This window comes from Opisthorchis viverrini, assembly GCF_000715545.1.
Source record: "Opisthorchis viverrini unplaced genomic scaffold opera_v5_2, whole genome shotgun sequence".
Classification (NCBI taxonomy): domain Eukaryota; kingdom Metazoa; phylum Platyhelminthes; class Trematoda; order Opisthorchiida; family Opisthorchiidae; genus Opisthorchis; species Opisthorchis viverrini.
Genome location: NW_008751658.1, coordinates 1771943 through 1799689, shown reverse-complemented (window position 1 = coordinate 1799689; position 27747 = coordinate 1771943). Strand labels below are relative to the sequence as shown.

Sequence of the window (27747 nt, the reverse complement as noted above, 5' to 3'; positions counted from 1 at the left end):
CATTTGCAAATCATTTTGGTTTTCACGAGAGACTCAACTGAATCTCTCATTTATGATATTCTACAACTGAATGTGTTGCACACAGGCCGCCTCATGATTCGGTTGGCACGATATTCGAGATATCACAGTATATTTCCATAAAGGGGACTACTCACACGGTTGCTGAAAACTCTTCGACAGCCCACGACCGGTTTCGCCCTTCTTAGGGCTCATCAGGTAGGCGCAGTCCCCGAGTTTCGGTCAACCTTATGTTCTGCTTGGAACCCAATTGCACGAAATTAGCGAATATACACTCATTTGCAGACTAATTTGGTTTTTCGAGAGATTCACCTGGAACCCAGAAGAATTTCTCGTTTGCGATGTTTACAGGCAACTGAATGTTCTGCACCAGGCCGCCTCATGCTTCAGTCGTTACGATATTCAGGATATCGCGATACATGTATATTCGTAATGCACTACTCATAAGGTTGCTGAAAATTTGTCGACAGCCCACGACCAATATAGTTTTCAAATGGGTGTATATTCGCTACTTTGGCTGCTGTTCAGAATGCTCGTATGATAGTTGCCCCTCAATCATGCCAGAAGTGGTTTCCAGCGACCACAGTCTGACAGACCAAACCAAGTCAATTCATGGCTTACGACAGAAATCCATGTGGATGTGAATCGGGTTTGGCTTGTTGGTAATGCAGAGTCTCGCCCTACCCCTCTAGATTGTCCCCTCTTGATAACCCAACAATAATTCTACGGGTGACATTCTTGAACGACTTGTGGCGATTTATTAGACCAAAGTGATTGTTGATTTCCACTAGCTAGCTATATGTGTGTACTTCGGGTGTGATCTGTGAGAGCTGTCGGTGACCAGGTCAACCTTCGCACATACTGGGGGTTTCAGTTGACCTCAAATGAGTTGACAAATATCAGACATCAGTTGTACATGGCTTTCTAATTGCTCCAGTCTCTATCTCTGTCCCGGTTCAACGGTGTCCAGCTGGCTAGGCATGCGGCTCAGCGCAACCTCCATGCGGAAATGGTCAACCGGTGTAGCTCGACCAGACAGGCAAATCTGGAACAGAATGGCTGCACTCTCAGGTTGTTTGCTCACTTGTTTCCGCTGGGACTGTATGAGACCTAGATATCTAAATGCCTCAGTAAGACTACTTGGTGACCGTGCAGAAGTCGACGAATTATGGAATTTTAGCAACACTGTTCCTTATCACCGTAATGAAGTGTTCCAGAGGAATTTCGTTAGGATCCTCTAGGATTTTTGCGGCTCAACCGAGTTCAACGGAATTATTTTCTGTAAAAAAAGATTACATGATGTTTTGAATAGCTTCCATTTATGTGGACCTGCATTTGAAATTGATCTTGACTCCTGGCCTATTTTGTTGGACAGCAGACCGGGTGAATACGTGAGCAACATTGCAACCAGCTGTCTCGGATAATGATGAAACTGACCTATTTTGACAACCGATTACCCGGACTATGATGGTTTTGTGTGAGGATTGCTTTATCTCGCTTGATTTGGTTTGTCAGACTGGCATAATAGTTTGTGTACTGTGGGGGAGCTGACGCAAAACCTAATGGATGTGTTAAGTGGATGTGGCGAACTCATGTGGTTGACAGCCCGAATAAACTAGCTTTTTCGGGCCTTGTGCGCACATCCGTTGACAACATCGGAATGAGTTAACCACTGAAACCAGACCAGCGATCATTCAGTAATAAGAGGAACGTTTGGGTAATTCAGCCGTATATTAGCACCATAATTTCTACCGAATTCCTAATCCCCGACCTGAAAATGTGGGCAAGCAGTTCGCTAAACTCCTCTCTAATCTCCTCGAGGGAAAACTCGAGGTCACTGAAAAAACGTGAAAGTGATTAGGTTTGCTTGTTCCTCATTGTGCATGGCGAATTCAACCTACCACAATCAATGCTCACGAATCCAGGTACTTCCCAGGTCAGGGTCCATAAATCCCACGATTTCGGTTTGGACTCGCCCAATTATGTTTACCGAAAACGAATCCAAAATGTATTTACTTGAACACGCGTGGGGAAAACATCGCACTTAAGCCGACTCATCCCAAACGATTTGACTGGTCTACAAAGCGACTATTTCCGAAGTGGTCTGAGCATATTGTGTGTCAAATTAGAAACGGTTTTGTTGACCTTGTGAACTTTGAGTAAACCGTTTTTTCCACATAACATACAACAGCAGAAAATCGCCTTGACAACGGTAACGACGACAACAAAGGCAGGGGAAAACACCAAGATTTGTCGCACACGAGTTGGCCATAATAGTTAAACAAGGGGCCATTTTCAAGGGAAACAGTATGTTCCATAAAGTATCAACATGTGTGCGACAGGAAACCAGATGGTGAGGTTTTTCGAAAGCGATGTTTGTTTATACTTTCTGTTGGGTCCTGTCGAGTAAGCAACACTAACATTTGTGGTCATCGTAGGTAAAAATCACCGATCTCAAATGTTTGTCCACATCCTGGAAAGTGAATGTCACAGCATGTTCGTTTGGGAGAACAGAGTATAGTGCATGCTTAACCTATCCGTCCCCAAAGTAAGGGTTCAAATCTACCATTCGACCGACCGCGTTGCCACCATTGATTTTCGAACAGCACTATCTCCCGAAGCATCAGACAGACCCAAAAGAAAGTGTATGACTTCCTCCTCGGTCTTTGCACTTCACCACACAATCTAGACAATGACTGGTGGACCTGAAACTCTACTACTGCTGCGGAGTTATTTATCAGGAAATGCCAACCGACCGGTTACAGACCATTGGACAGGGAAGCAAAACTCTAATTTGCATCTTACTTACAAAAACTGGACACCCATCTTCTCCTAAACGCGTCTTCTTGAACTTTCCTGGAGATTGATTGACTCCAATCATTCCCAGCTCAAATTCAAGCAAATGTTACAAAGTAACTTCACGTATTCCGCAATAGATCTCCTCTTTCCAAAAGACGCAAAGCGAAATTCCACGAACAACGCATACTACTCGCGTGCCCCCATCGGTAGTATCACCGTTACACTGCGATCAACAACAGTTTTCGTCGTTTGACACTGCAGATGCATACAGTTCACGGTGCAGACTTCTCACACGGTTTCATCGGATCCCAAAAATTATATTTGCTTTTACCTTAACGGGACACAGTGATTAACAATCTTGGGATCTTACTGCCCAGACCACGCACTAACCAATCAGTTTGTGCAGTCAGATGATCTGATTTCAAGTGTGGTTCTTATTCGGTAGTTTGGCAGCTTGAAACCAAAGAGTAATATATCTCCGTTCTCAACGCACATCTGACGATTTCCTGCAAGGACCTATCTACAAACTTGGTTTCATGTTACTACAGTTAGCTTTCGTGACCGGACAAGTAAGATCTAGCCATACACTGAGCGAAAAACTCACTTATTTCCCGGAGCTTCCTAGGAAAACTGGACCCGATCACCGTGCGATAGTTTTGCCTACCTTGACAACCTGAGAAGCCAAGCTGGAGATTTTCCATCCCTCATCCTAAGTGGCTCTCAGATCCAAGTGGCTGGTTGCTGAAATTCTAAAATCATATTTATGTGATCATGTAGATCGGAGGATGCTACACCCACGTCAAATTTTTCTGCTTGGCGACGAGGTTTTTTTGATAGAGGACCTCTCTGGGAACTTTATTCGCTTTTTGTCCAGGTTCGAGCTTCCCAGAGATAACTTTTTCCAGGTAAAGTTACCGGTTACACAAACCAAGACACTTTATCCCATGTCGGACGTCGAGTGTTGATATCAGCTAGGTAGCCTAAGAATTAATGAGTGAAAAAATGTGACCACTGACCACTTCAAACCACTTAACTCCCCCAGATCCGCCTAGAACTCATTCTTCAGCCGTTTTAATGTCACTCCGGATAAGCACCCATCACTCATCGATCACTTTTTGTTCTAAAAGTTGGCTAGTTTGGCTGCAGTCGGAGTGGTGTAGGGTCTTAGCTTTGCGTCGTAGTTTGGGCGTAGGTTTTGAGTAGTACTGTGCCTGCCTTTGTACACGTCATAATGACCGGGTCTCGACCGGAATTTCGGATAACCAAATCCTCCGTATCTGGTCAGCATCTACATAAACTTTGAGCTCAAATGTTACCTGGTTCCATGGTTTTCAGGTTCTCAACTGATTCCTTTGTCTGTCAATCGCGGTTAACTTTGAGTTGCTAGGTTACGTTGGTGCACACAGAGTCGATATCCATATCTCGGTTGATTGCCTCTGTGACGGAGTAATACGCATCAGGCATTTTAACCTTACTTTGAAAACTGACGACTTTAAACGTGTGGGTGTACCTCTTGTGTATAACATAATGGCCTCTGGCTTTTTAATGATGTGACTTTTTACTCCATCACATTGGATACGTACCCGGAAGCATCAAGTAGGATTTCCATCAGGTGAGTAATGCACTGGTAACATTTTTATATCACACCGCCGGTCAGTTATGGCTGTTTTACTCGACTCCTCTGGAGGTAGACCAATCCTAATGTGTTTTATGCTATTCGAAGAAGCAGGTTTAAAGGAGCCGAAACTAGGTCATTCCCCGAGGTGGGTTAAGCAGTAAGAGCCATATCGGACGCTCCTTGCACTGAACTAATGACAGCTTTTATATCTCGTTGCTTCCAACAGCTTTACGAAGCGAACTATGCTTTTGATTCATTCTGAATACTCCATATGCCTATTGCACTTGCATACTCGCGGATTACACGTGAGGCACATGCAGAATGGTCTTGGGAATCTATGGCGTTAGGAACCGGTGGTCTATATCTGGCTTAGGTTGAACAGGAACCAATAGAAGCGATACTCTACGATGATGAGGTGTTCTTGTAAAACCACAAAATCACCCAAGACCATTGAGACTCGTTAGTAGTTGAGTGGTTTTGTGTTACTCTATCCCATCGTACGCTATCTTTTTCCTCTCATCATTGTNTGGTTTTGTGTTACTCTATCCCATCGTACGGCTATCTTATCCTCATCCTCATTGTTCCCCCCCCCCCACACACACACACGTGATCTATTCGAACGGAAAGGTCTGTGTTAGCAGCTACATCAAATCAAGGAGAGTTTAGTGATATGACGTCATTTCCTCGTCATGCTCTCCAGCTGATGTTCGTCATTTTGAACAGGACTGGTGATGGTTGAGTGACGCCACGTCGCTGCCGATGATTGTGGTTCACTTCGAAGTGAGGGTAGGTGTTAGGCATTGCTAGTTGAAGGTGACAACAGTTTCTTGATGCAGTTTATTACTCACACGGTTGTTGAAAGTCCTTCGACAGTCGGCGATCGGCTTCATCTTTTTGAGACCTCACCAAGCAGACATAGTCCCTGAGTTTCCCTTAAACTTATGTTCTATTCTAACCCAACTTTGACAAGATTCGCCAAATACACGACTGCGCGAAATCCGTCTGCCGTTCCACTTGGTAGGGTTTCCGGGATGCACATATGTTCCATTGATGGAGCACATTCAAATGGAGACTACCCTTCTGAAATCTAGGTAAGAATGAAAGCGTCTGTGTAAAATCAGCATGCTAAGCCAGGGAAATATCTTGCAACATCTCGACCATCATGCCAAATGAAATGTGAGGATATTTTTTGCAGGAAATTCATCTGGAGAACAGCATAGAAGAGAGATTCAGTTAGGCCTGTGGATAGCACTAAAGCAATTTGCAGGCGAGTGTGTTAGGCCAACAGTGAACAGCGTGGTATTCAAGTAGAATAGGAAACTGGCACAAACACGGGGACTGGGCATACCTGACGAGCCCGAAGATGGGCGAAGCCGGTGGTGGTTTGGCGAAGGGTTTTCAATAATCTTACAAGTAATATGCTACATAAAGCTTGAAATCGATTTATCCTGCCCAAAACGTAACCGGTTGCGTACATCTTGGGCTACCTTGAAGCAGCTTCTTTACCGAGATACTTTAGGGCTTGTGGCAAGTCGTCCAATCCCAAGACAACTTTTAAAGATGGTTGCAGGTCTTAACAAGTCAGAAATGGGACCAGGAATCGGATGTCAATAAGTTTCAAAAATGCGTATCAAGTATTGAATCCTAGCTGACACAAGAAAAAACAGGGTCAGGAGATGGCTGAAGGCCACATGGAGATAGTAGTGCTTAGCTTTGTTTAAAATTGAGAATAGAGAGGAAGGGTTGCGCAGAACGTTGAAGAACTGGGGAAACAGCAACACACCACCTCTCGTTTTGCATTACATAATCATGGCCGCAACAAATGACAAGCAGAGACCGACTTCAAATTGGCGGTCTGCAGTCAGTTACTAACTTAGCTACCCAGTTATTACTGGTACACTTAATACCGCACTGACTTTCAATACATTATGTTTGCGTGAATATTGATTATCAAAAAAGGCCGATGGGGAGGTCCCAAACTAGTTAGCAAGTGTCATGTTCGGAGAGAAGTAAGCCTCGAGTGAATCAGTAGGCGAAGAATTAAATCAAATGAACAGCGATATTTTTAGCGGGGCTTTTTTGTCAGTGTAGTTTTGGAGGGTTTATAGTCTGATCTGCAAACGCTCAACGCGCTCACTGCTTAAACATACCTGCTGATTCACCTGTGTGTTGAAACAAACTTATGGCTTCTGTCATAACCAGAGAAAAGAGATCATACCGTTCTGGTGAATATATAGATAATGGCACCGCAAAACACGCAATGGCCCATTGGTAGGGGGCACAAACCACTTCACTGTCTGCTACTGTGACTTTGCGAACAGAAGACACTGGAATGGTTCATTAAGACATTTCGTTGTTGGCTAATTTAAAGTCAGAGCCTCCAGGTCGTCGCTTTTGGTTGATATCGATTTTCCAGCAACACACCACCTCTCGTTTTGCATTACATAATCATGGCCGCAACAAATGACAAGCAGAGACCGACTTCAAATTGGCGGTCTGCAGTCAGTTACTAACTTAGCTACCCAGTTATTACTGGTACACTTAATACCGCACTGACTTTCAATACATTATGTTTGCGTGAATATTGATTATCAAAAAAGGCCGATGGGGAGGTCCCAAACTAGTTAGCAAGTGTCATGTTCGGAGAGAAGTAAGCCTCGAGTGAATCAGTAGGCGAAGAATTAAATCAAATGAACAGCGATATTTTTAGCGGGGCTTTTTTGTCAGTGTAGTTTTGGAGGGTTTATAGTCTGATCTGCAAACGCTCAACGCGCTCACTGCTTAAACATACCTGCTGATTCACCTGTGTGTTGAAACAAACTTATGGCTTCTGTCATAACCAGAGAAAAGAGATCATACCGTTCTGGTGAATATATAGATAATGGCACCGCAAAACACGCAATGGCCCATTGGTAGGGGGCACAAACCACTTCACTGTCTGCTACTGTGACTTTGCGAACAGAAGACACTGGAATGGTTCATTAAGACATTTCGTTGTTGGCTAATTTAAAGTCAGAGCCTCCAGGTCGTCGCTTTTGGTTGATATCGATTTTCTCTTCGAGAAATAAACTCATTTGCAAATCAATTTGGTTTTCACGAGAGACTCAACTGAATCTCTCGTTTATGATATTTTACAACTGAAAGTGCTGCACACCAAACTGATTTGCAAATGAGTATACTTCTCGAAAACGGTTCAATTTGGGTTCAACTAGAAAATAGGGTTGACGGAAACCCGGGGACTGCGCCTACCTGATGAGCCTCAAGAAGGCGAAACCGGTCGTGGACTTTCGAAGAGTTTTCAGCAACCGTGTGAGTAGTTCCCTTTATGGATATATACTGCGATATCACGAATATCGTGCCAACCGAATCATGAGGCGACCTGTGTGCAGCACATTCAGTTGTAGAAGATCATAAGCGAGAGATTCAGTGCAGTCTCTTGTGAAAACCAAATTGATTTGTAAACAGTCCAATTCGGGTTCAGGTAGAACATAAGGTTGACGGAAACTAGGGGACTGCGTTTACCTGATAAGCCCCAAGAAGAACAAAACCGGTCGTGGGCTTTTGAAGAATTTTCGGTAACCTTGTGGGCAGTTTCCTTTTAGAAGGTATCTCTCCATTAATAAGAACGTTTGTGATACTTTTTCTGGTTTGCTTTAATATTTTCAACATCCCCGCCGTTTAACCTCAGCATTTCTGCGAAAAATGCAATCTGTAGTCAGATTTAGCCGCTATGCCGCTTTCATTTTGTTAAGGTAACTGGAGTGACTGATCCGGAGAATGAACGACACTTAGTAGTTGCGCCGTAGAGAGTTCAGAGGCAGGCGTACAGTGAATTTTGATTCTAAGAGCCTCTGTAGGATCGACTTTTCCGATCCTCATAATGTCACATTAACCTGTCCAGTAGATAAATAACGGGAAAATTACGGTGGGTGAACCAAAATTAGCCTATTATTCCAGGACATTTCCAATCACAGGGGTTAATTCATTGAAATACGCCTCAATGATCAACTAAAAGTGGTCTCTTCTTGAGTTAAGTTTTCGGGAGGGTGATTCTTCCAGAAAAACTTGGCTAAGAAGCCAAGCGCGCCTTTGCCTTTTCACAATATTTATGGGTTTGAAAGGATAGAAAAAGAAGATAAATAGAGGGAGTGGGGCAGCTTCTTTAACCATGTTACCTTGAAACCAGTTTCATTCAAAACTTCTGGAGGCTGGAGATCTCGAACAAGAAAGTAGGCTAGTCGGTAGTCAAGTTCAGACCGGGATAGCTCATTTGGTCTTTCACCCAGACGAAAGGATGACTGTTGCTGCTGTTCCGAGACCGGTGGAGAGTAGGTACTTGTCATTCGTGGATGTTTCCTCTGTATGGAGTCATTTGCGTCGGGCTTAGTTTTTACTTCGTCACTTTTACTGATGGTCAGCCGGTCCACGGCAAAGGACAGCGGACTCCAAGGTTCGCTTTTCTGATGTGTGGAAGCAGATAGTTGGAAGTGCATCTGAAAACAAAAGAATATCCAGTGAGTCAAGGCTCGAAACCAGAGAACGCATGTGATACATGTGGAGTGTCTTGTTTCTATCCACTTGAGTGATGTTTACGTAAACGTAAAAAGTGCATTTCACCAGACAGGTGGAGCAGCCATGGACGGTCCTTCAGATCCACCTCTGCAGACATTTCTGTGGCTATCCCGGAGAACAAGTAAAAATGACATATTAGTAGTAGCAAAAACGCTAAACTGACAACAAATTTATCATATGTGAAGATGCCGTGAACATAAACGAGATATTACCGGACCCAAACACGTTGAATCTGAGATTAATTCAGAAAGCGACTTGCTTTTGTGCCTTTTCTCGTTGAGAGGGACAGCGGAAGCATCAACCGAAATCCCTATCATAGTGGAATTCTTGCGCTTCTCACCTATAAGAGGACCCGTTGTTGACCACTGTCGTCAGAATTTTATCCTTATAAACCTTGGAAACTAAAGCTCAGAATACACAAAGAATTCTTAAGGAGGGGATATCTAGATACTTCGTACTAAACCATCCTAATTCGGACCTGTCCAGAGCGGAGAAAACTTCGTAAGAAAGTGCATATCCGCCTAGAAGTCAGAAGAGAGGATTTATACAACCATATCATTGATCGCCTGCAGAATCGGGCCGAGCACACTTCTGTGCAGCTAACCTAGTGCCCACACACACACACACACACACCACTAACACTTGTGAAGCATAGTCTGCCCATTTTGTATGACTCGGACCGTGTTAATCAGTGTGAACGTATGGGTGAAGGCACCTGAGCAAGTAAATCGGAGAGTTCGATTTGTATAACGCTTGTCTACATCGCCGACGAAACCGGTCAGAAATACTCCACAAATATCCGTTGTATAACATCTCAGTGATTCAGTAAACCGCACTAGTACATAAGACCAACTGTGAACTGACAACTTCAAGCCAAAGAACCACTCTTGGGCTGGGCGGAGGCTGTGCCTAACCGATGTCTCAAACCAAAAATATATCTAGAAAGTCATGGTTTGAAACTTGAGTGTACCGTGGTAAGACAGGACACGTGAACATCTAATGCACCCCATGTTCCGATTTTACCGTGTTTTTTGCTCTTTCTGCTTTCCCGTTAATATGAGTTAGCACCTTCAGTCCAGTTGGATGTGTCTCGAACCTCGAGGACTTGTGAAACGTAGTAATATCGGATGCTCCAAACTGACTATCCATACCCTTTAATGTCCACTTTCGTATCGATTGGCTTTCCATATCTATTGCGCATTTGACGCAATAACACTGGATAGTCGGATAGAAAACTGCGAACCAACATGAACTCAAGTACTTTCGTTAGAATGTTGTTATTTTTTCATGAAGAACACCTCAAAAAATTTCTGGGACTCCGTTCTGTACACACGACCATAACTGTCAATTCCAAATTTGCACAAGTTAATCCTGCTGTCCAACTACTTTTATCCATTCAGCAACCTTGTAAGCAGTTTCCTTTATGGAAATATTCTGCGATATCCCGAATATCGTACCAACTGAAACACGCAGTAACCTTTGTGCAGCACATTCAGTCGAAAAATATCATAGAGGAGAGATTCAGTTGAGTCTCCTGTGAAAAAACACATTGGTATGTAAATAAGTTTTTCTGTAGAAGAATATTATCTAATCCACTCATTCGTAAATATCGGGTCCTTTGATAGGATCGATAAATTCTCGGAAGAAAAACGATTAGACTGTTCCTCAGTAGTCGACCGGCTAAAAATGCTTTACACCTTATTGAAGTTGGTTGGCGAACACATTGTTTGGACAACACTGTGAAAGCTCTCCACTGCCTGATTGGTCCCGGTGAGGGCTCAGACATTCTCACAGCTGAGTACACTTCCAGAACATGACGTGTAATGAGTTTTCGACGGATTACAGTTCCATCTTATTCTGCTTGACTGCTTAACCTCTTAACCTAAACCTTATTAAATAGGGTTCACCTATGGACGGTGCGCTGATAGTGTGGGAAAATAGACCCGATATTGCGATTTGAGTGCATTCCGATTTAATCTATTTTAACATAACGTTGCCAGTTGCTTTATCGAGTGCGCAGTGTGGCTGAAAAACGTTGAGCAAACTCATTGCTATGTAGACGGTCGCAGTATCGTTGCAACAGTCTTCTGTAGAGATGCCGTAAAGGGAGAAAGGCCATTATGCTGGGGAGTTGTGCTGGTTCCGTGGTGAGAAATGTGCAAAGACTTGAGATAGTCTTAGAAAAAAATCTTTGAGCGATGCATTTAGTGGCTATTGACTAAATTCTTCTTCTGTGATAGGTGAGGAGCGATTTGTACTGAATGCCTCTAATTTTGTCTAAGTTTTGGGTTCTATTTCCAAGATAACTCTTTGAGTAACTCGATGGCCCGAAGAGTTTTGTTGTCACCTTTTGCGCCTATTACTCGCTTTGATTTCGCTATGTGAGTACTCCAATCGGGCTCCCTATTTATATCCAGCTTTATTCTAGTGAAGGAGCCTTCTAATCCCAAATATGTCAGGAACTCGCGGCATCTTGTATGACCATCCGGAAATTATTCTTCAAACAGTTTCTGTTCGAGAACGAACTTCCGTCTGTAGCCTCAATTAATGCAAAATTTTCCAGCAAAGGCCTTGTTCACTCTATCTGCTCCTGCAATATATCAGAAGAAATTTACACCTTAAACCACCTTAGGCTTATGAGGTTGCTTTATGGTATACCGTCTCAAGCAATTAGAATCGTCAGGACAGAAAATGATACCTATCTGGTCAGTGTGCTTGAAACGTGGAGTTATAGTCTTCAGCTGAAGTCTGCCGAACAAGGCCTTGTTTTCTATTTCAAGCCTTTGCTGGAGATGTTCGAGAGACAGGCATTGACACTGACGCGAAATATAAGCGGCTGGTCAAACCATAGTATCTCCTGACGTGTCTGGTTATGGCTAGAGTGAGCCCCCTGTCAGTTCTTAGCCGAACTGTCAAGCAGAAGTTTGTCTGTTGATACACCCTGACCTTTTTTGTTCAGCCAATCCTGTTGGCAGCAGTCTAACCTGAAACGATGCTCAGATATGTTTAGTTCATTACTGTTCTCAGGTTTAGGCCCATGTTTCCATCATCCTAAATGAGGATGTAGTAACCTTCTGAACCTAATTCCCGCTCGCGCCGTTTCCCTTGACTAGAGCATTCTTCCCTCAGCGTTGCGTGGCAATTGATGGCCAGATGCCACCTGGGCAGCATTTAAGTTATCGTTTAGTGGAAACGCTAAGTGAAAAATGATATCCCATCGGTGATCTCATCTCACAACTGCCTGCTCTTTTAGGATAGTTCTCCGCCTGTCCGAGCATTTGTCTGTTTGCTTTATAGCGGTTCACGTGGAGATAACTTCAGTAAACAGCCGCAAATGAATGTGGATATGTGGATTGGGCCTTTTGCGCGGCATCAAATACGGGCGGAGCAGACAGAGAGCAGCGAGGGAATTAGTTACTTTCAGAGCTAACCCATGAACTCCGGTCGCTATTTTCATTTTTCAAGTGTTTGCCTATAGTGCGAGGGGCCGGATCTTTTGCTTACCTGATTGTCACTGATGGGAATATGCGCCGGCCTTCCCCGCTTTCTTTTCGTAGTTGAATTACCTGGAGGCTTGTTGGCAGTGATTTGGCCTGCATGAGGTGATTTCATTGCATTGATACGTCCCTCTGTCCAATGCTGTGGTGCGCTTTCCATACGTTGGTGTGTGTGGACCTCAGGACTGCCCGCACTGTGATTATTCCTTTGCTCACCTAGAGGGTGGTGCATCATATTTTTGCCAGCCTGATGTTGAAACGAAATGTGTTCGGTATTGTTCACAACTCTGCTTCTTTTATAGCTAAGATCAAGGGGTTTAGGAGAGTTGCCCCTGGTGGAGAGGGCGTCAAATTGAGGGCTTCTGATATTCTGGAAACTCCGATACAAGTCACCTCCCAAGTTGGTTTTTCGGCGTCTCCAGTTTTCCGAAAGAGGCAGTGTTAGCTGGTTGGTCGGAAATAAGGATGTTGGGCATAGTGACACTGTCTTATCTGTAATGGGTGAAGGTATCAAATTCTCGGAAACATGCACCACGGAGGAACTGGGATGTACTGACACTTGGTTTGTGACATTGGTAACCGAATGTCTTTCCCAACCACTTTCAGTGCATGGTTTGAATAATGATGGGGGCGAGGATAGCTTCGTTGGGGGCAAAAAGGGATCCACTTCTTGAAAACATTCTTGTTTTGAGTTAAAATATTGCTGACAAGTATTCATCGAAGGCCTCGAGTTATTTTGTGCGCTCGAGTCTCGGTGTTCCACGAATCTCTGTGCAAGTAGCCAGGGTGGTTGTGGATCAAACGAAGACACCTTCCTGGGAGGTTGTCGATCTTCAACTTCTGTAGCAGCAATCTTATTGGCAACAATTGTTTGAGTTATTTGTGATGAATCTGGTAACTTTTGTCCAATTCCTGCAAGGTCACGACCCTTATTATGCAGGTTGAAGAATGGACGACTGACTAACTGATTTCTTACCATGGTCATCAATATGGACAGACGGAACATCTCCATGGGATCTGAGAAATTAGGCTGCTGAGCACCTTCATGATTTGAACTGGATGGCCATGGAGGTTCATGCATTACTCCATCTGCCGGTTGAATGACAGCTGAATTTGGTGGTCCACCAGCCCCCTTCGAATTGATTTCAGTGGTTTGTCTGAATTGATGTATCTAAAAAGACGTAAAACAAATGAAAAAACGGGTTGCTGGTTATGGCCCTCCGTGTTTGATTCTTCAGAGCATTTCTTCTGAAAGAAAGACACACAGGAAAACCGCTTTCCTGTCTCAACTTCATGTTGAAATATCACGCCGACTTTAAAAAAATCCTTGAAAAGTCCCCTGAACGGACCCGGCGAAAGCCCATTGTCCCCAGTTGTCCAAATATAACCTCCGATATGTGAAACACAATTCAGTGTTAACCTCCATTAATAAAACCTGGACTTCTCTTTGTGTTCCCGTTAAGACACCAATGTTCTATCCATGTATCTTACGAACGTTGGCTAGGGATCAAAATACAACTATCCTAAGTCTATATCTATGAAGGTACTTCAATCCGATTTACAATTACATTGATGGTAATTACATTTCCACGTGGAAAGGATTATAAGCAGCGACCGATTCCCTCTGACATCAAGCTTGACCAAGCTTGACTCACTGTTACAGTCATCTTCTGTAAGTCTTCTTATAAGATTTACCTCGCTTCTATACCACTCGTCATCGGATTAGATAGTAGAGATTTTTTTACAGGTCTTCAGATAAAACCGCTCGACAGTTCGGCTTGTATGATAAGGACCCATCCAGAACTACAGTAGTGGTCAACTGACAGTGACTTCATTTCACAATGGGTCATCTCCAGATAACTTCTTTCTTCCGAACTGTGAGCAAGATATTTTCCACAAAGCCGTAGAACGCGGGTGCAGAACTGCTTCTATGACACAAAATACTAGTTGGCGTCCCTTAGGTATCCTCATCTAGTAAATAGAAAATGGTAGGTTGCCTTCAGAACCATTAAGAGGCTCAAGTAGCGAATCACTTCCGGTCGCTTTTGGAGGTTCATAATAGGGAATCAGGGATTAAGGTAGTTGATCAGGCGTGATCAGGAGAGAAGCACCCATCGGGCTAATTTGTATTTTTCGTTATCATTCGTATACTTATGAGTTTGCGTTTCAATGCATGATCAGGTGACGGGTCAACAGCAGCCATCTAGTTGGCTTTATGAGAAAACTCCATCTAAGAAATGCATATAAGGAGAAAACGGAGTTGATGATTCTATTTTTACATTTTCTTCTGTGAAAAATCCCCATCTATAGAAAAAAAAATTACGGAAAAGTTTGGCTGCTCGAATTTATTACAGGATGAATAATCGTACTGTCGATACTTTCCAGTGACCGACTGGGAACACCATCTCCTCGTAAACGAAAAGATCGCCAAAAGAACGGTTAACTGTCCGATTTGTGACCTTGACTTTTTTTTAGCTTGCTGTAAAGAGTGAAATGGATCGATATACCAAAATTTTGGTAGCTCGGATGAGTTAATTGGTCGTAGATCAGATAGGTGGCTGTTGATTTGTTCGATGGGTTTGACTATCTGGTTGTAAACGTTTCGTTAGAGACTTCAGATACATCATCACTGCGCGCTAATGATTCCCCTATGAGATGGAAACTCCCGCAAGTTGTCAGCCCTTGCTTTCGTCATCCCAAAATTCCATACATGAGGGATCCCGGCAATTAAAGTGCTCTTAAGAAAGCTGAAGCTGCCAGTGGTCTACGTGACTTTATTGGTGAGGTGTTTTTCATATGAAATCCTCGGTTCCATACCGAAGCAAAAACGTCACCTGCACACATCATCAACTGGGGCATCTACAGTAAAAGCCCTGACCAAGGAATGTTCAAAGGAAACGTCCTTTCTTCAAGGGGTTCTGTGGATATACCTTCAGATATCCAAAAGCAGTTGCTGCATTTGTCCAAAGTCCACGTGTCGTGACTAAGATTAAAGTTATCCCGAATCGATTTACTGGGTTTTCGAGTTATCAAGCAAAGAATTTTGCCTTTTAAAGAATTTTAAACGGTTTATTTCCGGACTGGCTTGAATAAGTTGAGATCAGAAAATCCTATTCCTTTTCGAGGTCCTAAGGCTTCAACGTTGTACTGGGTTTACCTACCAGGTTGCAGTTAATTTAAGCCTAAAGTCGTTCAACTGTAACACTCTTCCGGCGCCTAATTGCCATGCCACCGGAAGGTTGCACGAGGGCTGGGATACTGCCGGGTTGCCCAAGCCTAGACAGGGAAAGTTGAGATACAAAGGTCGGGTTCGAACCACAGACCTTCCGGTCAGTAAATTCAAGCTCTAACCCCTTTGTTCATCCCGTTCCAAGCCTACTTTTTGTTCAATCACCGATGTTTGGCACCCTTTTGTAGGGCCCCATTATCCTAATGACTTGCAGGAAGTAGTTGTCAGTTTGATGTCACTGCGTACACTTGCATTCTTTGTCCGATTCTGGTGAGGATTGCTTCCGTATCCTGTACAACACTTTGACAGGATATCTACCGCTGGGTTTTCGGAAAAACTGGCTTAGTCTCATGGACTCTGCAGTTTCAGCCTGGAAAGGTGTGCTCCGACTGACCCATTAAAATGGTGCGTGAGTGCCGTTTAGCGGTTGAGTCCATAGGATTGACCGTTTGAGGGGACAAAAAACAGCCATATCCTCCATATAGCACGTGCAAAAATTTTAGTACTCGATAATTCAAACCACCATTTCAGACTGGCGTATATTATTCGGCAAGGAGTCACGTTTGAAATTCCGTTTTCAGGTTAAGAAGCATTGATGTTATTGCATATGTTGTAATAGTTCATCACAACAAATCCTGATGCCACGGAAAGATACGATAATCACTTTGGACTCCATAACAGGGCTAAAGAAACATGCTGTCATGGTGCCAGAAAGACTGTTTCAGTCCATTGTATTGAAGAGATTTCCTCATGCACAGTTTTAAATCTGTTTTAGATGCAAACATTAATCTACTCGTCCATCCATCCCTTTCTATTGTTGAGGAAGGGCTAACGGAACTGAATTCGCCGGGTACTTTTCTAATTCGTACTATAGCATTCCATGAGTGATTGAAACTTCTGATTGCTGAAAGATAACTCCTTAATTAAAAGTACGCACAAAACGCACTTAAAGAAACCAAACAACCAAGATCCAGTGAGTGACACAGGTGGACAAGCGACATCACATGAGATGTGTTTCCTGTCGGAAATGATGCGTGGACTATTAAAGACAACTCAGACCCCTTTGTGCTTATTAGCCTGTGGAAGTTGAGCATCGTCAAACCCTATTCACGTATCATTCACGGACTACAAACCATCTACAGCACTTTTAGATAGATCACTAGGGGATCTTACTGTGATGGTATGGTAATTTGTAACTCTAAAACGGGATGAGTACAAAAATAGCTGTCCTCACTAGCACAACAGACTCATCTTACACAGATGATCATAGCATACTGTTGGACCATGCACTAGAACACGGTACAGTCTATCGGCTTTCGTTTGTCGGTCAGGCATGGCATGTTCAAGTCCCTTTACCTGAAAAGAGCACATGACCGAGGAATGTGAAATGTCACCTGTTTCATTTTGAAATGAAAAGGTAACCCTGGCCTCAACCATCAGCTATAAGTGCATTTTTGATGATTAAAAGACAAACATAGTTTTATGCACAAAGCATACGTATTCAGTTCCAGTATACCCAGCTAAACTGACCGGTGCACTTTTTTCACGAGACTCTTTCGGTAAGACATGTGAAATGTTATGTAAGCCATTTCAGTTTTGCTAAACAGCCCAGCACCACTCAACAAGCCCACAAAATTTGTTTTTTTCATGAGATAACTTCCTTCGCCTTCCTTTTTGAGACGAAATCCAATAAACATAAGGTATGCCATGAAATAAACCCTGAAGGTGTGCCTTGAAATTGGCAGACTGCATAGTTGGAACACTGAACTTGTAGCACACTGGACCGGTTGCAAACAATCCAGGGGTTGGAACTGTATATAATCTGAACTTATCTGCCGAATCTGCCCCGAATCGATGAAGCTAAGAGATAATTTGCAAAAATTCGAATACAGGTCTGCAAAGAATGAAACGAGGATAACAAAAGTCGGATTCCTGTACTATGTTAGTCAGATGGTTTGGAGGAAGGTGATGTGTCAGGTGTCCATGAGATAGACCACAGGTGCGGAATTCAATCGAATTAAGGCGTCCAAGCTAAAATGCTCACCGCATCTACAAGTCTGGAATTCAAACCTTTAATAGCATTTATTGTACAATGAGACTAAGGAAGCTCAAAACGATGCACGTGCATGATGGAAAGAGGTAGGTAGATCTGCCCCACATCTGACTGAATTATTAGGCAGACATGAGATTCGACAATGAGAATGAGAGCAAACAAGACGTCCTAAATGGACTAGTTTACCAATAACAGTATGTTCAAAAGGTGAGACAAGCTTCTTAAGCATGGGCTGTGGCGCTTCCCCTATTAATTTCCCCAACTAAAAATTACCCACTGCGAATTGTAAGAATGACTGAAGTGTACGTCATCACGTACCGTTGCCATACATACTCAGCGACTGATCTAGAAATGTAAAAATACACGATGATTCCATCCCACAAAATCAATACTGTCATTTCATCATCTACGAATTTCTACTACTCCAGTTCATCGTTTGCTTCCCAATCCACTAAGACTACTTGCTGCTGGATGAAATTTTCGTGTGATTTACACCGGAGATCAAATCATAATGACGAACGACTTGAACCGTATGTGATGAACAGCCCGATCAAAAGGACATCAGGATGTTTGACACCTAATTTAAGGGATGCGGCTGATCGCATCTCTGGGTTAGCAATAAGCTCTCCGTGGCTGTTTCCAACGTTTTAGTCCTCAATGCAATTCACGTACCATAGTTTGCTTATATATATATATATTTATGATGGGTGGAATGCTGTAAGAACCACTCAACTTTTGTTGAATTCCTGATCATCAGATGTGACGTGCAGTCCACTCAGGAAAAGCATGGTTCACTTTCGTTTTTTGTGGTGGAAGCAATGAATACATACTTTGGTATATTAGGAGGAAAACCCATCGCTGCAAACTAATTACAAGGAAGGAAAGTAAGCATCATACATGCACACAGTTTTCAAAAACTGAGCATTCTCACTCGACTTCTTGAACTTTCATGGATATCCATTACCATTACACAATTGTAAACAAACACTGGAAAGCAGTTTCACAAGTTCCGTAATAAAATTCACCTTTCATTAGATGCGGGGCGGAGCTTCGACACGACCACGGACTACTCGAATGCCTCGTTAGTAGTATACGCCGATACGCTTGTATGCTTTACTAAAGTACATGCTAAAGGCTGGTAGCAGATCGTGTCTACTGCAGGCTTCACATATATTGAATGATGGTGTTCTCGGTCCTGGAGTGCTTTAAAGAGTAAAGTTTTTCAACTTCCTCAGTAGTGCAAACAGCCAGGAGGAAACTGAATGCAGCATGCAAGGCTGCACGCGTATGCAACTATAGTGTCGCGATATATAAAGGCGAAATATAAGCCGGAAGAAAATGCCGTGGAGTGTAAACGTAGGGCAACACAACACCGACATTCGATATGCGGAATCTTCTTTATCTAGTTCGCTTGAGTGACAAGAAGGACCTATAGCGAAATGTTACCACATGATCTACTTTCACCAGTCACGGACGGAAAACATGCCAGATTAAGCAAGCAGACACATAGCAAAAAACAATAAGGTGACACAAGGAGTAATGGGGGGGGGTTGTAAAGAACCACTGTGAATCTCCCCAAATGAATAGCACGAGCGAAGTAGCAACAGTGGCCCATGTACTACAACCTGTTGGATGACCGCCGGGACTATCGATATAAACGGGGGCCCAGGAAGCTTGAGCAACTCATTCTCGATTTTGTCACGCAACCCCAACGCGATGCTTCTAACGTTCAGTGAAATAAATCTGGTCGAAACCAAACATTGCACACACTGGCCAGAAAACTCCTTTCGATTGTGGAACTAACCTCTCATATCAATCCGTTTAGCAATTAGTCGTTTTCTTGGCCGAACACGCTGCTCATAGATTTACTGATTACTGTTCAACACCCCACGATTGATTTCTTTCCTGTTGGGGCTCATCGGGTAGGCTCAGTTCCCGATTTCTCGTCAACCTTATATTCTAAATGAACCTAAATTTTATGAACCTCGCGAAATACACTTATTTGCACAACCGTTTAGTTTTTTACGGAAGACTCAACGGAATCCCAGCTGAACCTCTCGTTCATGATACTCTTTGACTGAATGAGTCACACAAAGACCGTCTAATGAGTACTGTATTTTGCCAAGAAAATATGCTGTCATATCTCGGATAACACGCCAACTGAAACAGGAGGCGACCTTTGTGCGGTGCTTCAATTAAGGAATATCGAAAATCATGGTTCATTCGGGTCTCTGAAAAACACCACTGTGATTTGGCAAATGTGTGCTTCGTAAATATAATTTTACTTTGTTATCCTTCGCCTTGTTCTTCTGCTCCATGACTGATGAAAACGAATAATGAGTGAGGATCGCGTGGCCTAAATGTATGTCTGTCTGTTTTAACGAATTAACAGTGCCAGTGTCAGTAGCTGAATGGTATGAAACAGCCTTAGAGAGCTCCGAAAAGTACAATCACCTGTCTTATTTCAAAAACTGCCAAAATATCAACACTGAGCTATTCACAGTGTCGCTGAACCACATTTTCCCATAACCTTTTCATGGAGAAGCGGGATTTGATCTATTCCACAAGACAGCGAACTACCTGTCCTGATTAGGCGCTTATCGGAAGAGCGGTGTAAGAGCAGTCAGATGATGTTTTGACTNTTCACTGCCAATGGATTAGTTCAGTTTCCCACTCACTGAAAAAATCGATTAGCTTCGAAACATTTGAACTTAGTTGTGTTCATTTGACAAGGTCAGCTGGACAAATGATTTCAGCCAGATATGTCACCTACTTCACTCCAAACCAGATCCTTCACCTTCCTTATTACATCAACTTCCTACCAGATAGACCTCATCTGTTATGAAGCTGGTTAAGGCACTGCGATTTATCATCCGAAATCGATGTTACTTCTCCGAAAAGTAAGTTGAACCTCAGGTGGCATTAAATGTACGATTAGGACATGCATTATCATTTGCGTGTCTATTGACCCGTTATAATTAGTAGCCACAAGAGTACTGTCCATCTTGCTGTAGGAACCCTGTAGATTCGTGAGAAGGATGTGGTTACCTTCTGGAAAGCTCAAAAGCACTGGAGGTATTGCTTTCATGAGATTTCTTCTACTTCATGGTGTTGTAAGTGGTCTGAAGTGAAAGTCGCGCAAATACACGTCTGTGTTAGCGATGATGATTTGGGTGCATTCAGTGTAATTCTTTGGATCTGTGAATACACGTTTATTTCAGTCGAAGAGATTTCAAATTCGAGTACTGAAAAGGTCACGCATGATCTCTAACAACAGCAATGATAATAAAAAATTAGGACTGTCCAGAGAAGACTTATGCAGATCCAACTTCAGCATACTCCGAACCGCCGTACGTAGCAGTGTGATTAGCTCGCACTTATACAGGTTCATGACGTAAAGTGGAGTTCATTTCTGAGGACTAACATTTTGTAAAGGGACTAGTCCCCTGCTGCGGTTTCTTGAGTTTTACTGCGCGTAACTGACATGAATTGCGTCGTACTAAATTCACTCTCCCACTGTGTCAGTTACAGCGAGATAAGTCAGCTTTGGGCGATGACTCAGTTCATCTTCATTAACAGACGACTACATGCTGAATAGTTTAGAGCCTAATTCGCTCACTATACTTCCCAGACGAGAACGTCTTGAGAATTCCACCAGATGTCTCAATGGAGTTTTCCGGTTGACTCGATAAATATCCTAATTTTCTCGGTAGAAATCCGAGGATGACTGTAGGTTGCGTTAAAGTGTCCTAAAGGGTGAAACCTGAGGAAGTGTACATCTCTCAGAACATCCCAACTTGGAATCAAATCATCTTTAGATTCCACTTGGAACTCTCAGACTCTTATGTATCCCTAGACACCCAACCACAAAAAACGTAAATTGCGGTCGGCAGACATATTCAGCCGCGCAGCACGTGTGTCTCTTTCAGCGTGCTCGATGGTGATGTATACAAAGGTCAAGACACATTCTGTACAAATCCAGAACTGGGTTAACTGAGATCTTCCTGTTTCCATCGATCTGTTTAATAATGACTCGGCTAATACAGCGGTAGCTGAGAATCTCAAAACATTTAGTGCATATGCTAGCTTTCTAGGACTACTCGCCAACTATGGAACTAAACTTGTTATAAAACATCGGTCATTACTGCATCTAACTTGGTCTCGTGTCCACTCTTACAGTTAAGGAAGTGAGTTCGTACAATGTTTCACAACTGTTTAGGTATTTGTGTGATTTACGAAATTCCATCTCACCTGCACCACATACATGAAGGCTTCACACACACGACAGTTCTCAGCTCTGTGCTTGAAAGTTGGACGACCTGATAACGGGTAGGCTAACACGGTTGTTGACAATCTCATGGATTATTTTTCCTTCACATGATCAAACTAGGTCATGCGCTAAGGGTGAAATCACAAAAGACGGTTTCGCAACACTAAATAAAGTGCATGAAACTTTGTACCTTGGTGGCTGTTGACAAAACCCGTACGTCGCAGCTTCGGCCAAATTAGCTCACAGAACAACGAGGCCACCTTTTTATGGGCTTGCCAACCACAAACCTAACTCATTTATACTGGGCGATCACATTTCGGTGATTTCCGAAAAAGATTGTAATGGTAGGATTTTGGATGAAATACTAGCAAAAATACTCCACTGGATGTGGGCCGTCGTTGATGTGGTTGCGTTCACCTAGCCCCTAAACGTTTGAAATAGGACTGCACATCTGAATTGCCAGTAGTATATAAACAGTCAGTTAATGTTCACAGGTAAGGTGAAATTGGCACTATTCCCTGAGATTGAACATCTTCCTCCTACTATTACAGTGAGAAACGAGTACAGAATTTAGCGTTGACAGCTGGTCCCAGAAAACGGGCTTCCATACCGTTATCCCCTACTACCTTACTCATAAACATCTGCAATATAGTCCCACTATTGAAAACAGCGTTCTATCGTTATCAGCGGACTAAGCTGTGGGTTGCAAATGGCTCCGCAGATCTTTAAAAAACGACGATACAACGTAATTTATTTAAAAGTACACATTAACATTGAGGCAACAACTGAATTCAGCGTCGTAGCAGTTTATCAGGCCTTCAGACAGTTTCAAAAATGTTATTTCTGCCAACAACCTGCTTGTTCCATCTACCTTACGTTTGTATCTACTCTAACATTGTTCACCGAATCATCTTGTCATGGCATGCTTATTCTGATTAGTTCAGATAAAAGGCCGGTGACAGCAGAACCAGAGTTTTGCCCCTAGTAGAGTCCAGTAGCTGTGGGATTTGAAATGCTCCTGGTAGCGGCCGTGTATGTCAGACATTCGGAGTTCAGCTGTCGCTACGGACCGAGGAGAGTGTGAATGGAGCCTAGTGCGTCCCCTTCGGTGTAAACTATCCAAGATGATAAGGCCCAGACACACGGCCCGTTTGAGAGTCAACTATCTGTGAACCACGCTCTCTTCACCTACAGTACCAACGTGAATACTGAGTACACATTAATCACTAACCTCTGATACATCAGTCACCGACGTTTTCTGCAGCAGTCCATCTCTTGACGCCGGTTCAGTGTAGCTGAGTTTTTCAGAATACGACTCTAGGGATCCCTTTTCTGCATAACTCGACTTTGTCCAAGAGTTTGGTGGTCGTCCACGATGTGCGCGACGAAGAAACGGGGCTCTCATATAGCCGCATGTTTTGAGTGAGTACGAATTGTCTGTGGCGATCCAGCTGTTTCTGGGTGTCTTGACACTTCCTATGGCAGACGAATAACCGGATGACTGAGATAAATATTTGTGACCATGTTGATTCTGCTCCTCGTCGCGCCGCTGGTGGTGCGGTAGTCGTTGTTTTTGGTGATGTTGTTGTTCGTTCTCTACCACCTCCATATGCCTGCTTTTCAAGTGATTCAGCATGGTGGTTGTGGTTCCCGATGTGTTGAACGCTAACTGACTATCGCAAAGCGTACACTGCGTGTGGGATAGATCGCGCACACCTAGACTTATTTCGGGATGGAAGAAGTATTTCCACACAAACGACTTTTTAGCCCCGGATTTCAATCCCCATCGTGTCGAATGGCGTACAGGAAGAGCACGGAATGACTGATGTGGGTAAGCAGAAGGATATCTCCCAATACTCATAGTGGATTGGGACCTTTCTGCGTGCTGGTCTTGATGATGTATGGAATTAAGGTTGAATTGTTCATATGTTGCATGTTGGTTATTGCCTACTGGTGGCAGTGAGTGTGCTGGCATTCGTATCGATGCGTTCATTTCACCTCCACCTTCCATTTTCCTGTTGTGTTCTGAGCTTTCTGAGTGGTGATCCATCATAATCATCGTCGATATTTTCGCCACGAGCCTGAAACTCGTTGTACAGTAAACAGTCAACAGACGAGTGAAATATTCTTTCAACTATGAACTAGGGGTGTGTTTTAACACATGGCAGTGTTGTTTCCAACTTTAGCCAATCAGCAGCCAATTTTAACCCCACCCCTGGTGTATGTCTAACCGTATGCGCTAGTCACCCAATCAGAACAGAAATCCGCTCATTAGACCGTCAGGTGTGCGCCATCGCCGGCATTCAAGTGACGCGGGCGAGGCTCAAGTGTGAAATCCAGATGAGCGAAAGAAGAAGGCTACGAAACCGATGGATGCTCGCTTCCTCTCGATTGGTCCATATGTTACAACGGTTGTGAAACCGGCATTGTAAGAGATTGAATTGAGTTCATCCGAAGGAACTCGACTTCGAACTAATATAACGGTTGATCATTTTTGCGAACCCTCGATTTTAGATGAACTTACAGGTGATTGTACTGGACTCCGATTAGGGCAAAGTGAGTTTCGTGGTGTTGCCTCATGCAGGCCTCAACTACGAACCCATTGCCAATAAGGAGACAAAGAAAAGTGAACCTGCATGTAGCACACTACTTATGAGGTTGCTGAAAAATTTTGCCGGTTGCTCCCTTCTTGTGGCTAACCAGGTAGGCATAGTCCCAGAGTTTCTGTCCACTCCATGTTCTACTCAAGCCGTACTTGCATGGAGCTCGCGAACTAAGCCTGTTTCCACACCAATTTGGTTTCCTTGAGAACCTCACTTGAATTCCAGCTGAAACTCACGTTTATAATGTTCATCAACTGAGTGTACTGCACAAAGGCGTCTCAGCTTTCAGTTGGTATGATGTTCGGTATGTTTGGGGTATATCTCCTTGGTGAAGCAAGGTTGCAAATCTCCCCAACAGACCACTGCCGTTTTCACCCTGCTTGCGGCCCAAAAGCTAAACCCAATGTCAGAGTTCCCAGTTTTCAATTTTCAAGGTATCGAATCGTTCCATTGGAGAGTGCGGCTTACAAAGCTGTCGAGGAAGTCTCATCCTCCCTAAAAGTATTGCCATATAAATAAAAACACATTTGGTATCTTACATATTTTCCCAAATGAGGAGAAGGACAACACGAAGGAAAGATCCAACCGACATTCCTTTGAATCTCCCATTACAAATAAGCGTATGACTCCGTCCACATAGAGTTTGGGATTCAAGCAGGGAATAAGACCGGTAGGAACTCGGATACCAGGTTCAACTGATGATCGCCAAGAAGGGAAAAGCCGGAAATTGCCTCCCAAGGAGAGTCACGTGAGTCCCCTCAAAAACCGAATTGGTATGCAAATTAGTGTACCTGTCGCAAAGTGAACGTAATTAGCACACTGTTGATTCAATGAGTCCGTTTCAATAAAATCAGTGATCTCTCTCTCTATGTAGACCGTAACTGATCCCCTTCTCCTGTCTTACTACATGAATAAGCATGAAACTCACGGAAGGTAACACACATCACCGTTAGCCTACAGGTTGTTCTCCGAATTGCAATAGCCATACACTGATTGCAGCATAAAAGAACAACAGTTCACACTGACAGCGGCACTTTTGTTACGTCTACAGGCGCAGAGGAAGCAGAGGTACACTCCTTTGTATTTCGCATTGTTTCTTTTTACAAGAGACTCAATCGAATCTGTCGTTTATGATATTGTTCAACTGGATGCCCTGCACGAAGGCCACCTCATGTTTCAGTTGGTGCAATATTCGAGATATCACAGTATATTTGCGTGGAGGAAACTGCTCACAAGGTTGCTGAGAACTCTTTGACAGCCCACGGTTGGTTTCGTCTTAAGTTCGCTGATCTTCCCAGAGATTTGGTACCCTGTGGGTTATCCAAGTTCTACTAGGAACCGTCGATTACTTGAAATGTGGAAACACCGATGCTTTGAGACTTTTTGCGACAACTGGGTGACAGAAGTGTAGTACATTTTTTAAAAAACGATTGTGCTCAGATATGCATATCAAAATACTTTTTTTGGATGTTACTTGAATTGAGTACACATAAGTTAATGTGCTCCTCTCAAAATAGCCAGGTCTTTATCCGATTGGTTGGTAATGGACTAGCCGGTTGCTGCCGTTTTGGTTCCAGCAGATCTGTCTAGTCATCGATTCTACGAGGCCTTCGCTTTTGCGAATGCTGAAGGGCTGTTCAATCCAGCTGAAGGCACGGCATTGTTCAGTTGATTGCTCGTCAGTGTTATGTGGAGTCTGGTTCCAGCAGATCTGTCTAGTCATCGATCCTACGAGGCCTTCGCTTTTGCGAATGTTGAAGCACTGTTCAATCCAGCTGAAGGCACGACATTGCTCAGTTGATTGCTCGTCAGCGTTATGTGGAGTTTGCAGCCTTGGGACAGCAGGACACCGAATATCTCCATTGCACCTAGCGATATGAGTGCTAAAATTTGAAGAAGTGGGGGGCGGCAGCCAGTTACCCACAATGACATTCAAATGGAAAGTGCAACCTTAGACCAATATGGGTAGTTTTTATTGGCGAAGTGCGCCAGCTAACCGCGATAATGATACTTGCGTGCAAAGAAACCTGACACCAAAATTTCACTGCAGAATACCCATCAGGAACAATGTTCCAAAACACCAAAAGGGGTGCTATTGAATCAGAAATGCAAGACGGGTTGAGTCGTGCTTCTAAAATTCAGTTGTTATCAGGCATGATTATTGAAATTAGGAAATGAACTGTTCCTCTTCCGTCCAACCTCAGATTGCATTCTCAAACTTTTCCGCAAAACTAAAAAGGATGCGTAACCAATGACAAAAAAATTCAAACAGCGCACTATCCGTTGCACGTGCTGACCGAATTCGCTAACCGCACAGTTGTGAGGTTCCTCGAAATAACTGTATCGGTCTTCCGCATAACGGTGTCAGAATGTGTACACTTCCTTATGCCTGTTCATACTACGGAATCAATATCAAGAGGGGTTTAGTCTTCGTAATTTCGCATCCATGGTACGCCTCAGCGCAGTTTGTTGTTGGGTCACGTTTCGGTGAGCAATAAATTAAGAACCCAGATAAAACAATCTGAAAGTTACTTTAATTTCTTTTTTCAGCAAATTCTCTGCAATAAAGTGGCACATATGAACCATTTTTACGGCCTCGGGCAGTGAACTAGCTGAGTTTAGTTATGTTTCGAGCCCCACCAAGAGACTTTCACATCCTGGTGGCGATTCTCGGCTGTTGGTCACAGAAAAAATTAATACTGAATTCATTAGATTCCCTTGAAGCCAAAAGAAAATGATCTTGACATTAGTCTTGTCTTCAAGAACATAACACCCAAAGAGGTTTCATTTAGTGACTTGTTTATACGTTCCATACACTATTCTTACTCTTATCATTATCCTTATTGCTACCATTATTATTACTGTTATTGTTACTGCTTGTTGGTGGTTGGCATGCGAGGCGAGTGTGTCAACACTACTCCACCAGCGCACACTACACAAATCTGGATCTTCATGTCTGAACTAGCAAACATGCTTAAGTGATGCAGGTGGTAGACCCGATGTCTCAAACAACGACCCAGTAAATACCCTAGTGGCATCGATCGAGTGACCCAACGCCCAGGACGTCCCAGTCAGGTAGCGTCACGGA

At 43.4% G+C, this 27747-nt stretch overlaps 3 protein-coding genes across 3 annotated transcripts in view; 1 reads left to right on the top strand and 2 right to left on the bottom strand.

Annotated features, from left to right (window-relative positions):
* Positions 1-8541: 8541 nt before the first annotated feature.
* Positions 8542-10557, bottom strand: T265_00201 (hypothetical protein; the record flags this gene model as incomplete). The annotated part of the gene is made up of 2 exons (XM_009163909.1): positions 8542-8928; positions 10465-10557. 2 exons carry the CDS (start codon positions 10555-10557, stop codon positions 8542-8544), a joined length of 480 nt encoding a protein of 159 aa, XP_009162173.1.
* Positions 10558-13480: 2923 nt separating this feature from the next.
* On the bottom strand, positions 13481-24115 carry T265_12478 (hypothetical protein; the record flags this gene model as incomplete). The annotated part of the gene is made up of 2 exons (XM_009164002.1): positions 13481-13675; positions 23288-24115. Coding segments are annotated over 2 exons (1023 nt in total), but the record flags the coding sequence as incomplete, so codon positions are not given.
* A 3436-nt stretch (positions 24116-27551) lies between these two features.
* Positions 27552-27747, top strand: part of T265_00200 (hypothetical protein) — a gene marked incomplete at both ends in the record, with an annotated part of 5500 nt that continues 5304 nt past the window's right edge. The window contains one exon of the mRNA XM_009163908.1: positions 27552-27637. Coding sequence (XP_009162172.1) covers positions 27552-27637 — 86 coding nt within the window. The remainder of the gene's footprint in view (positions 27638-27747) is intronic.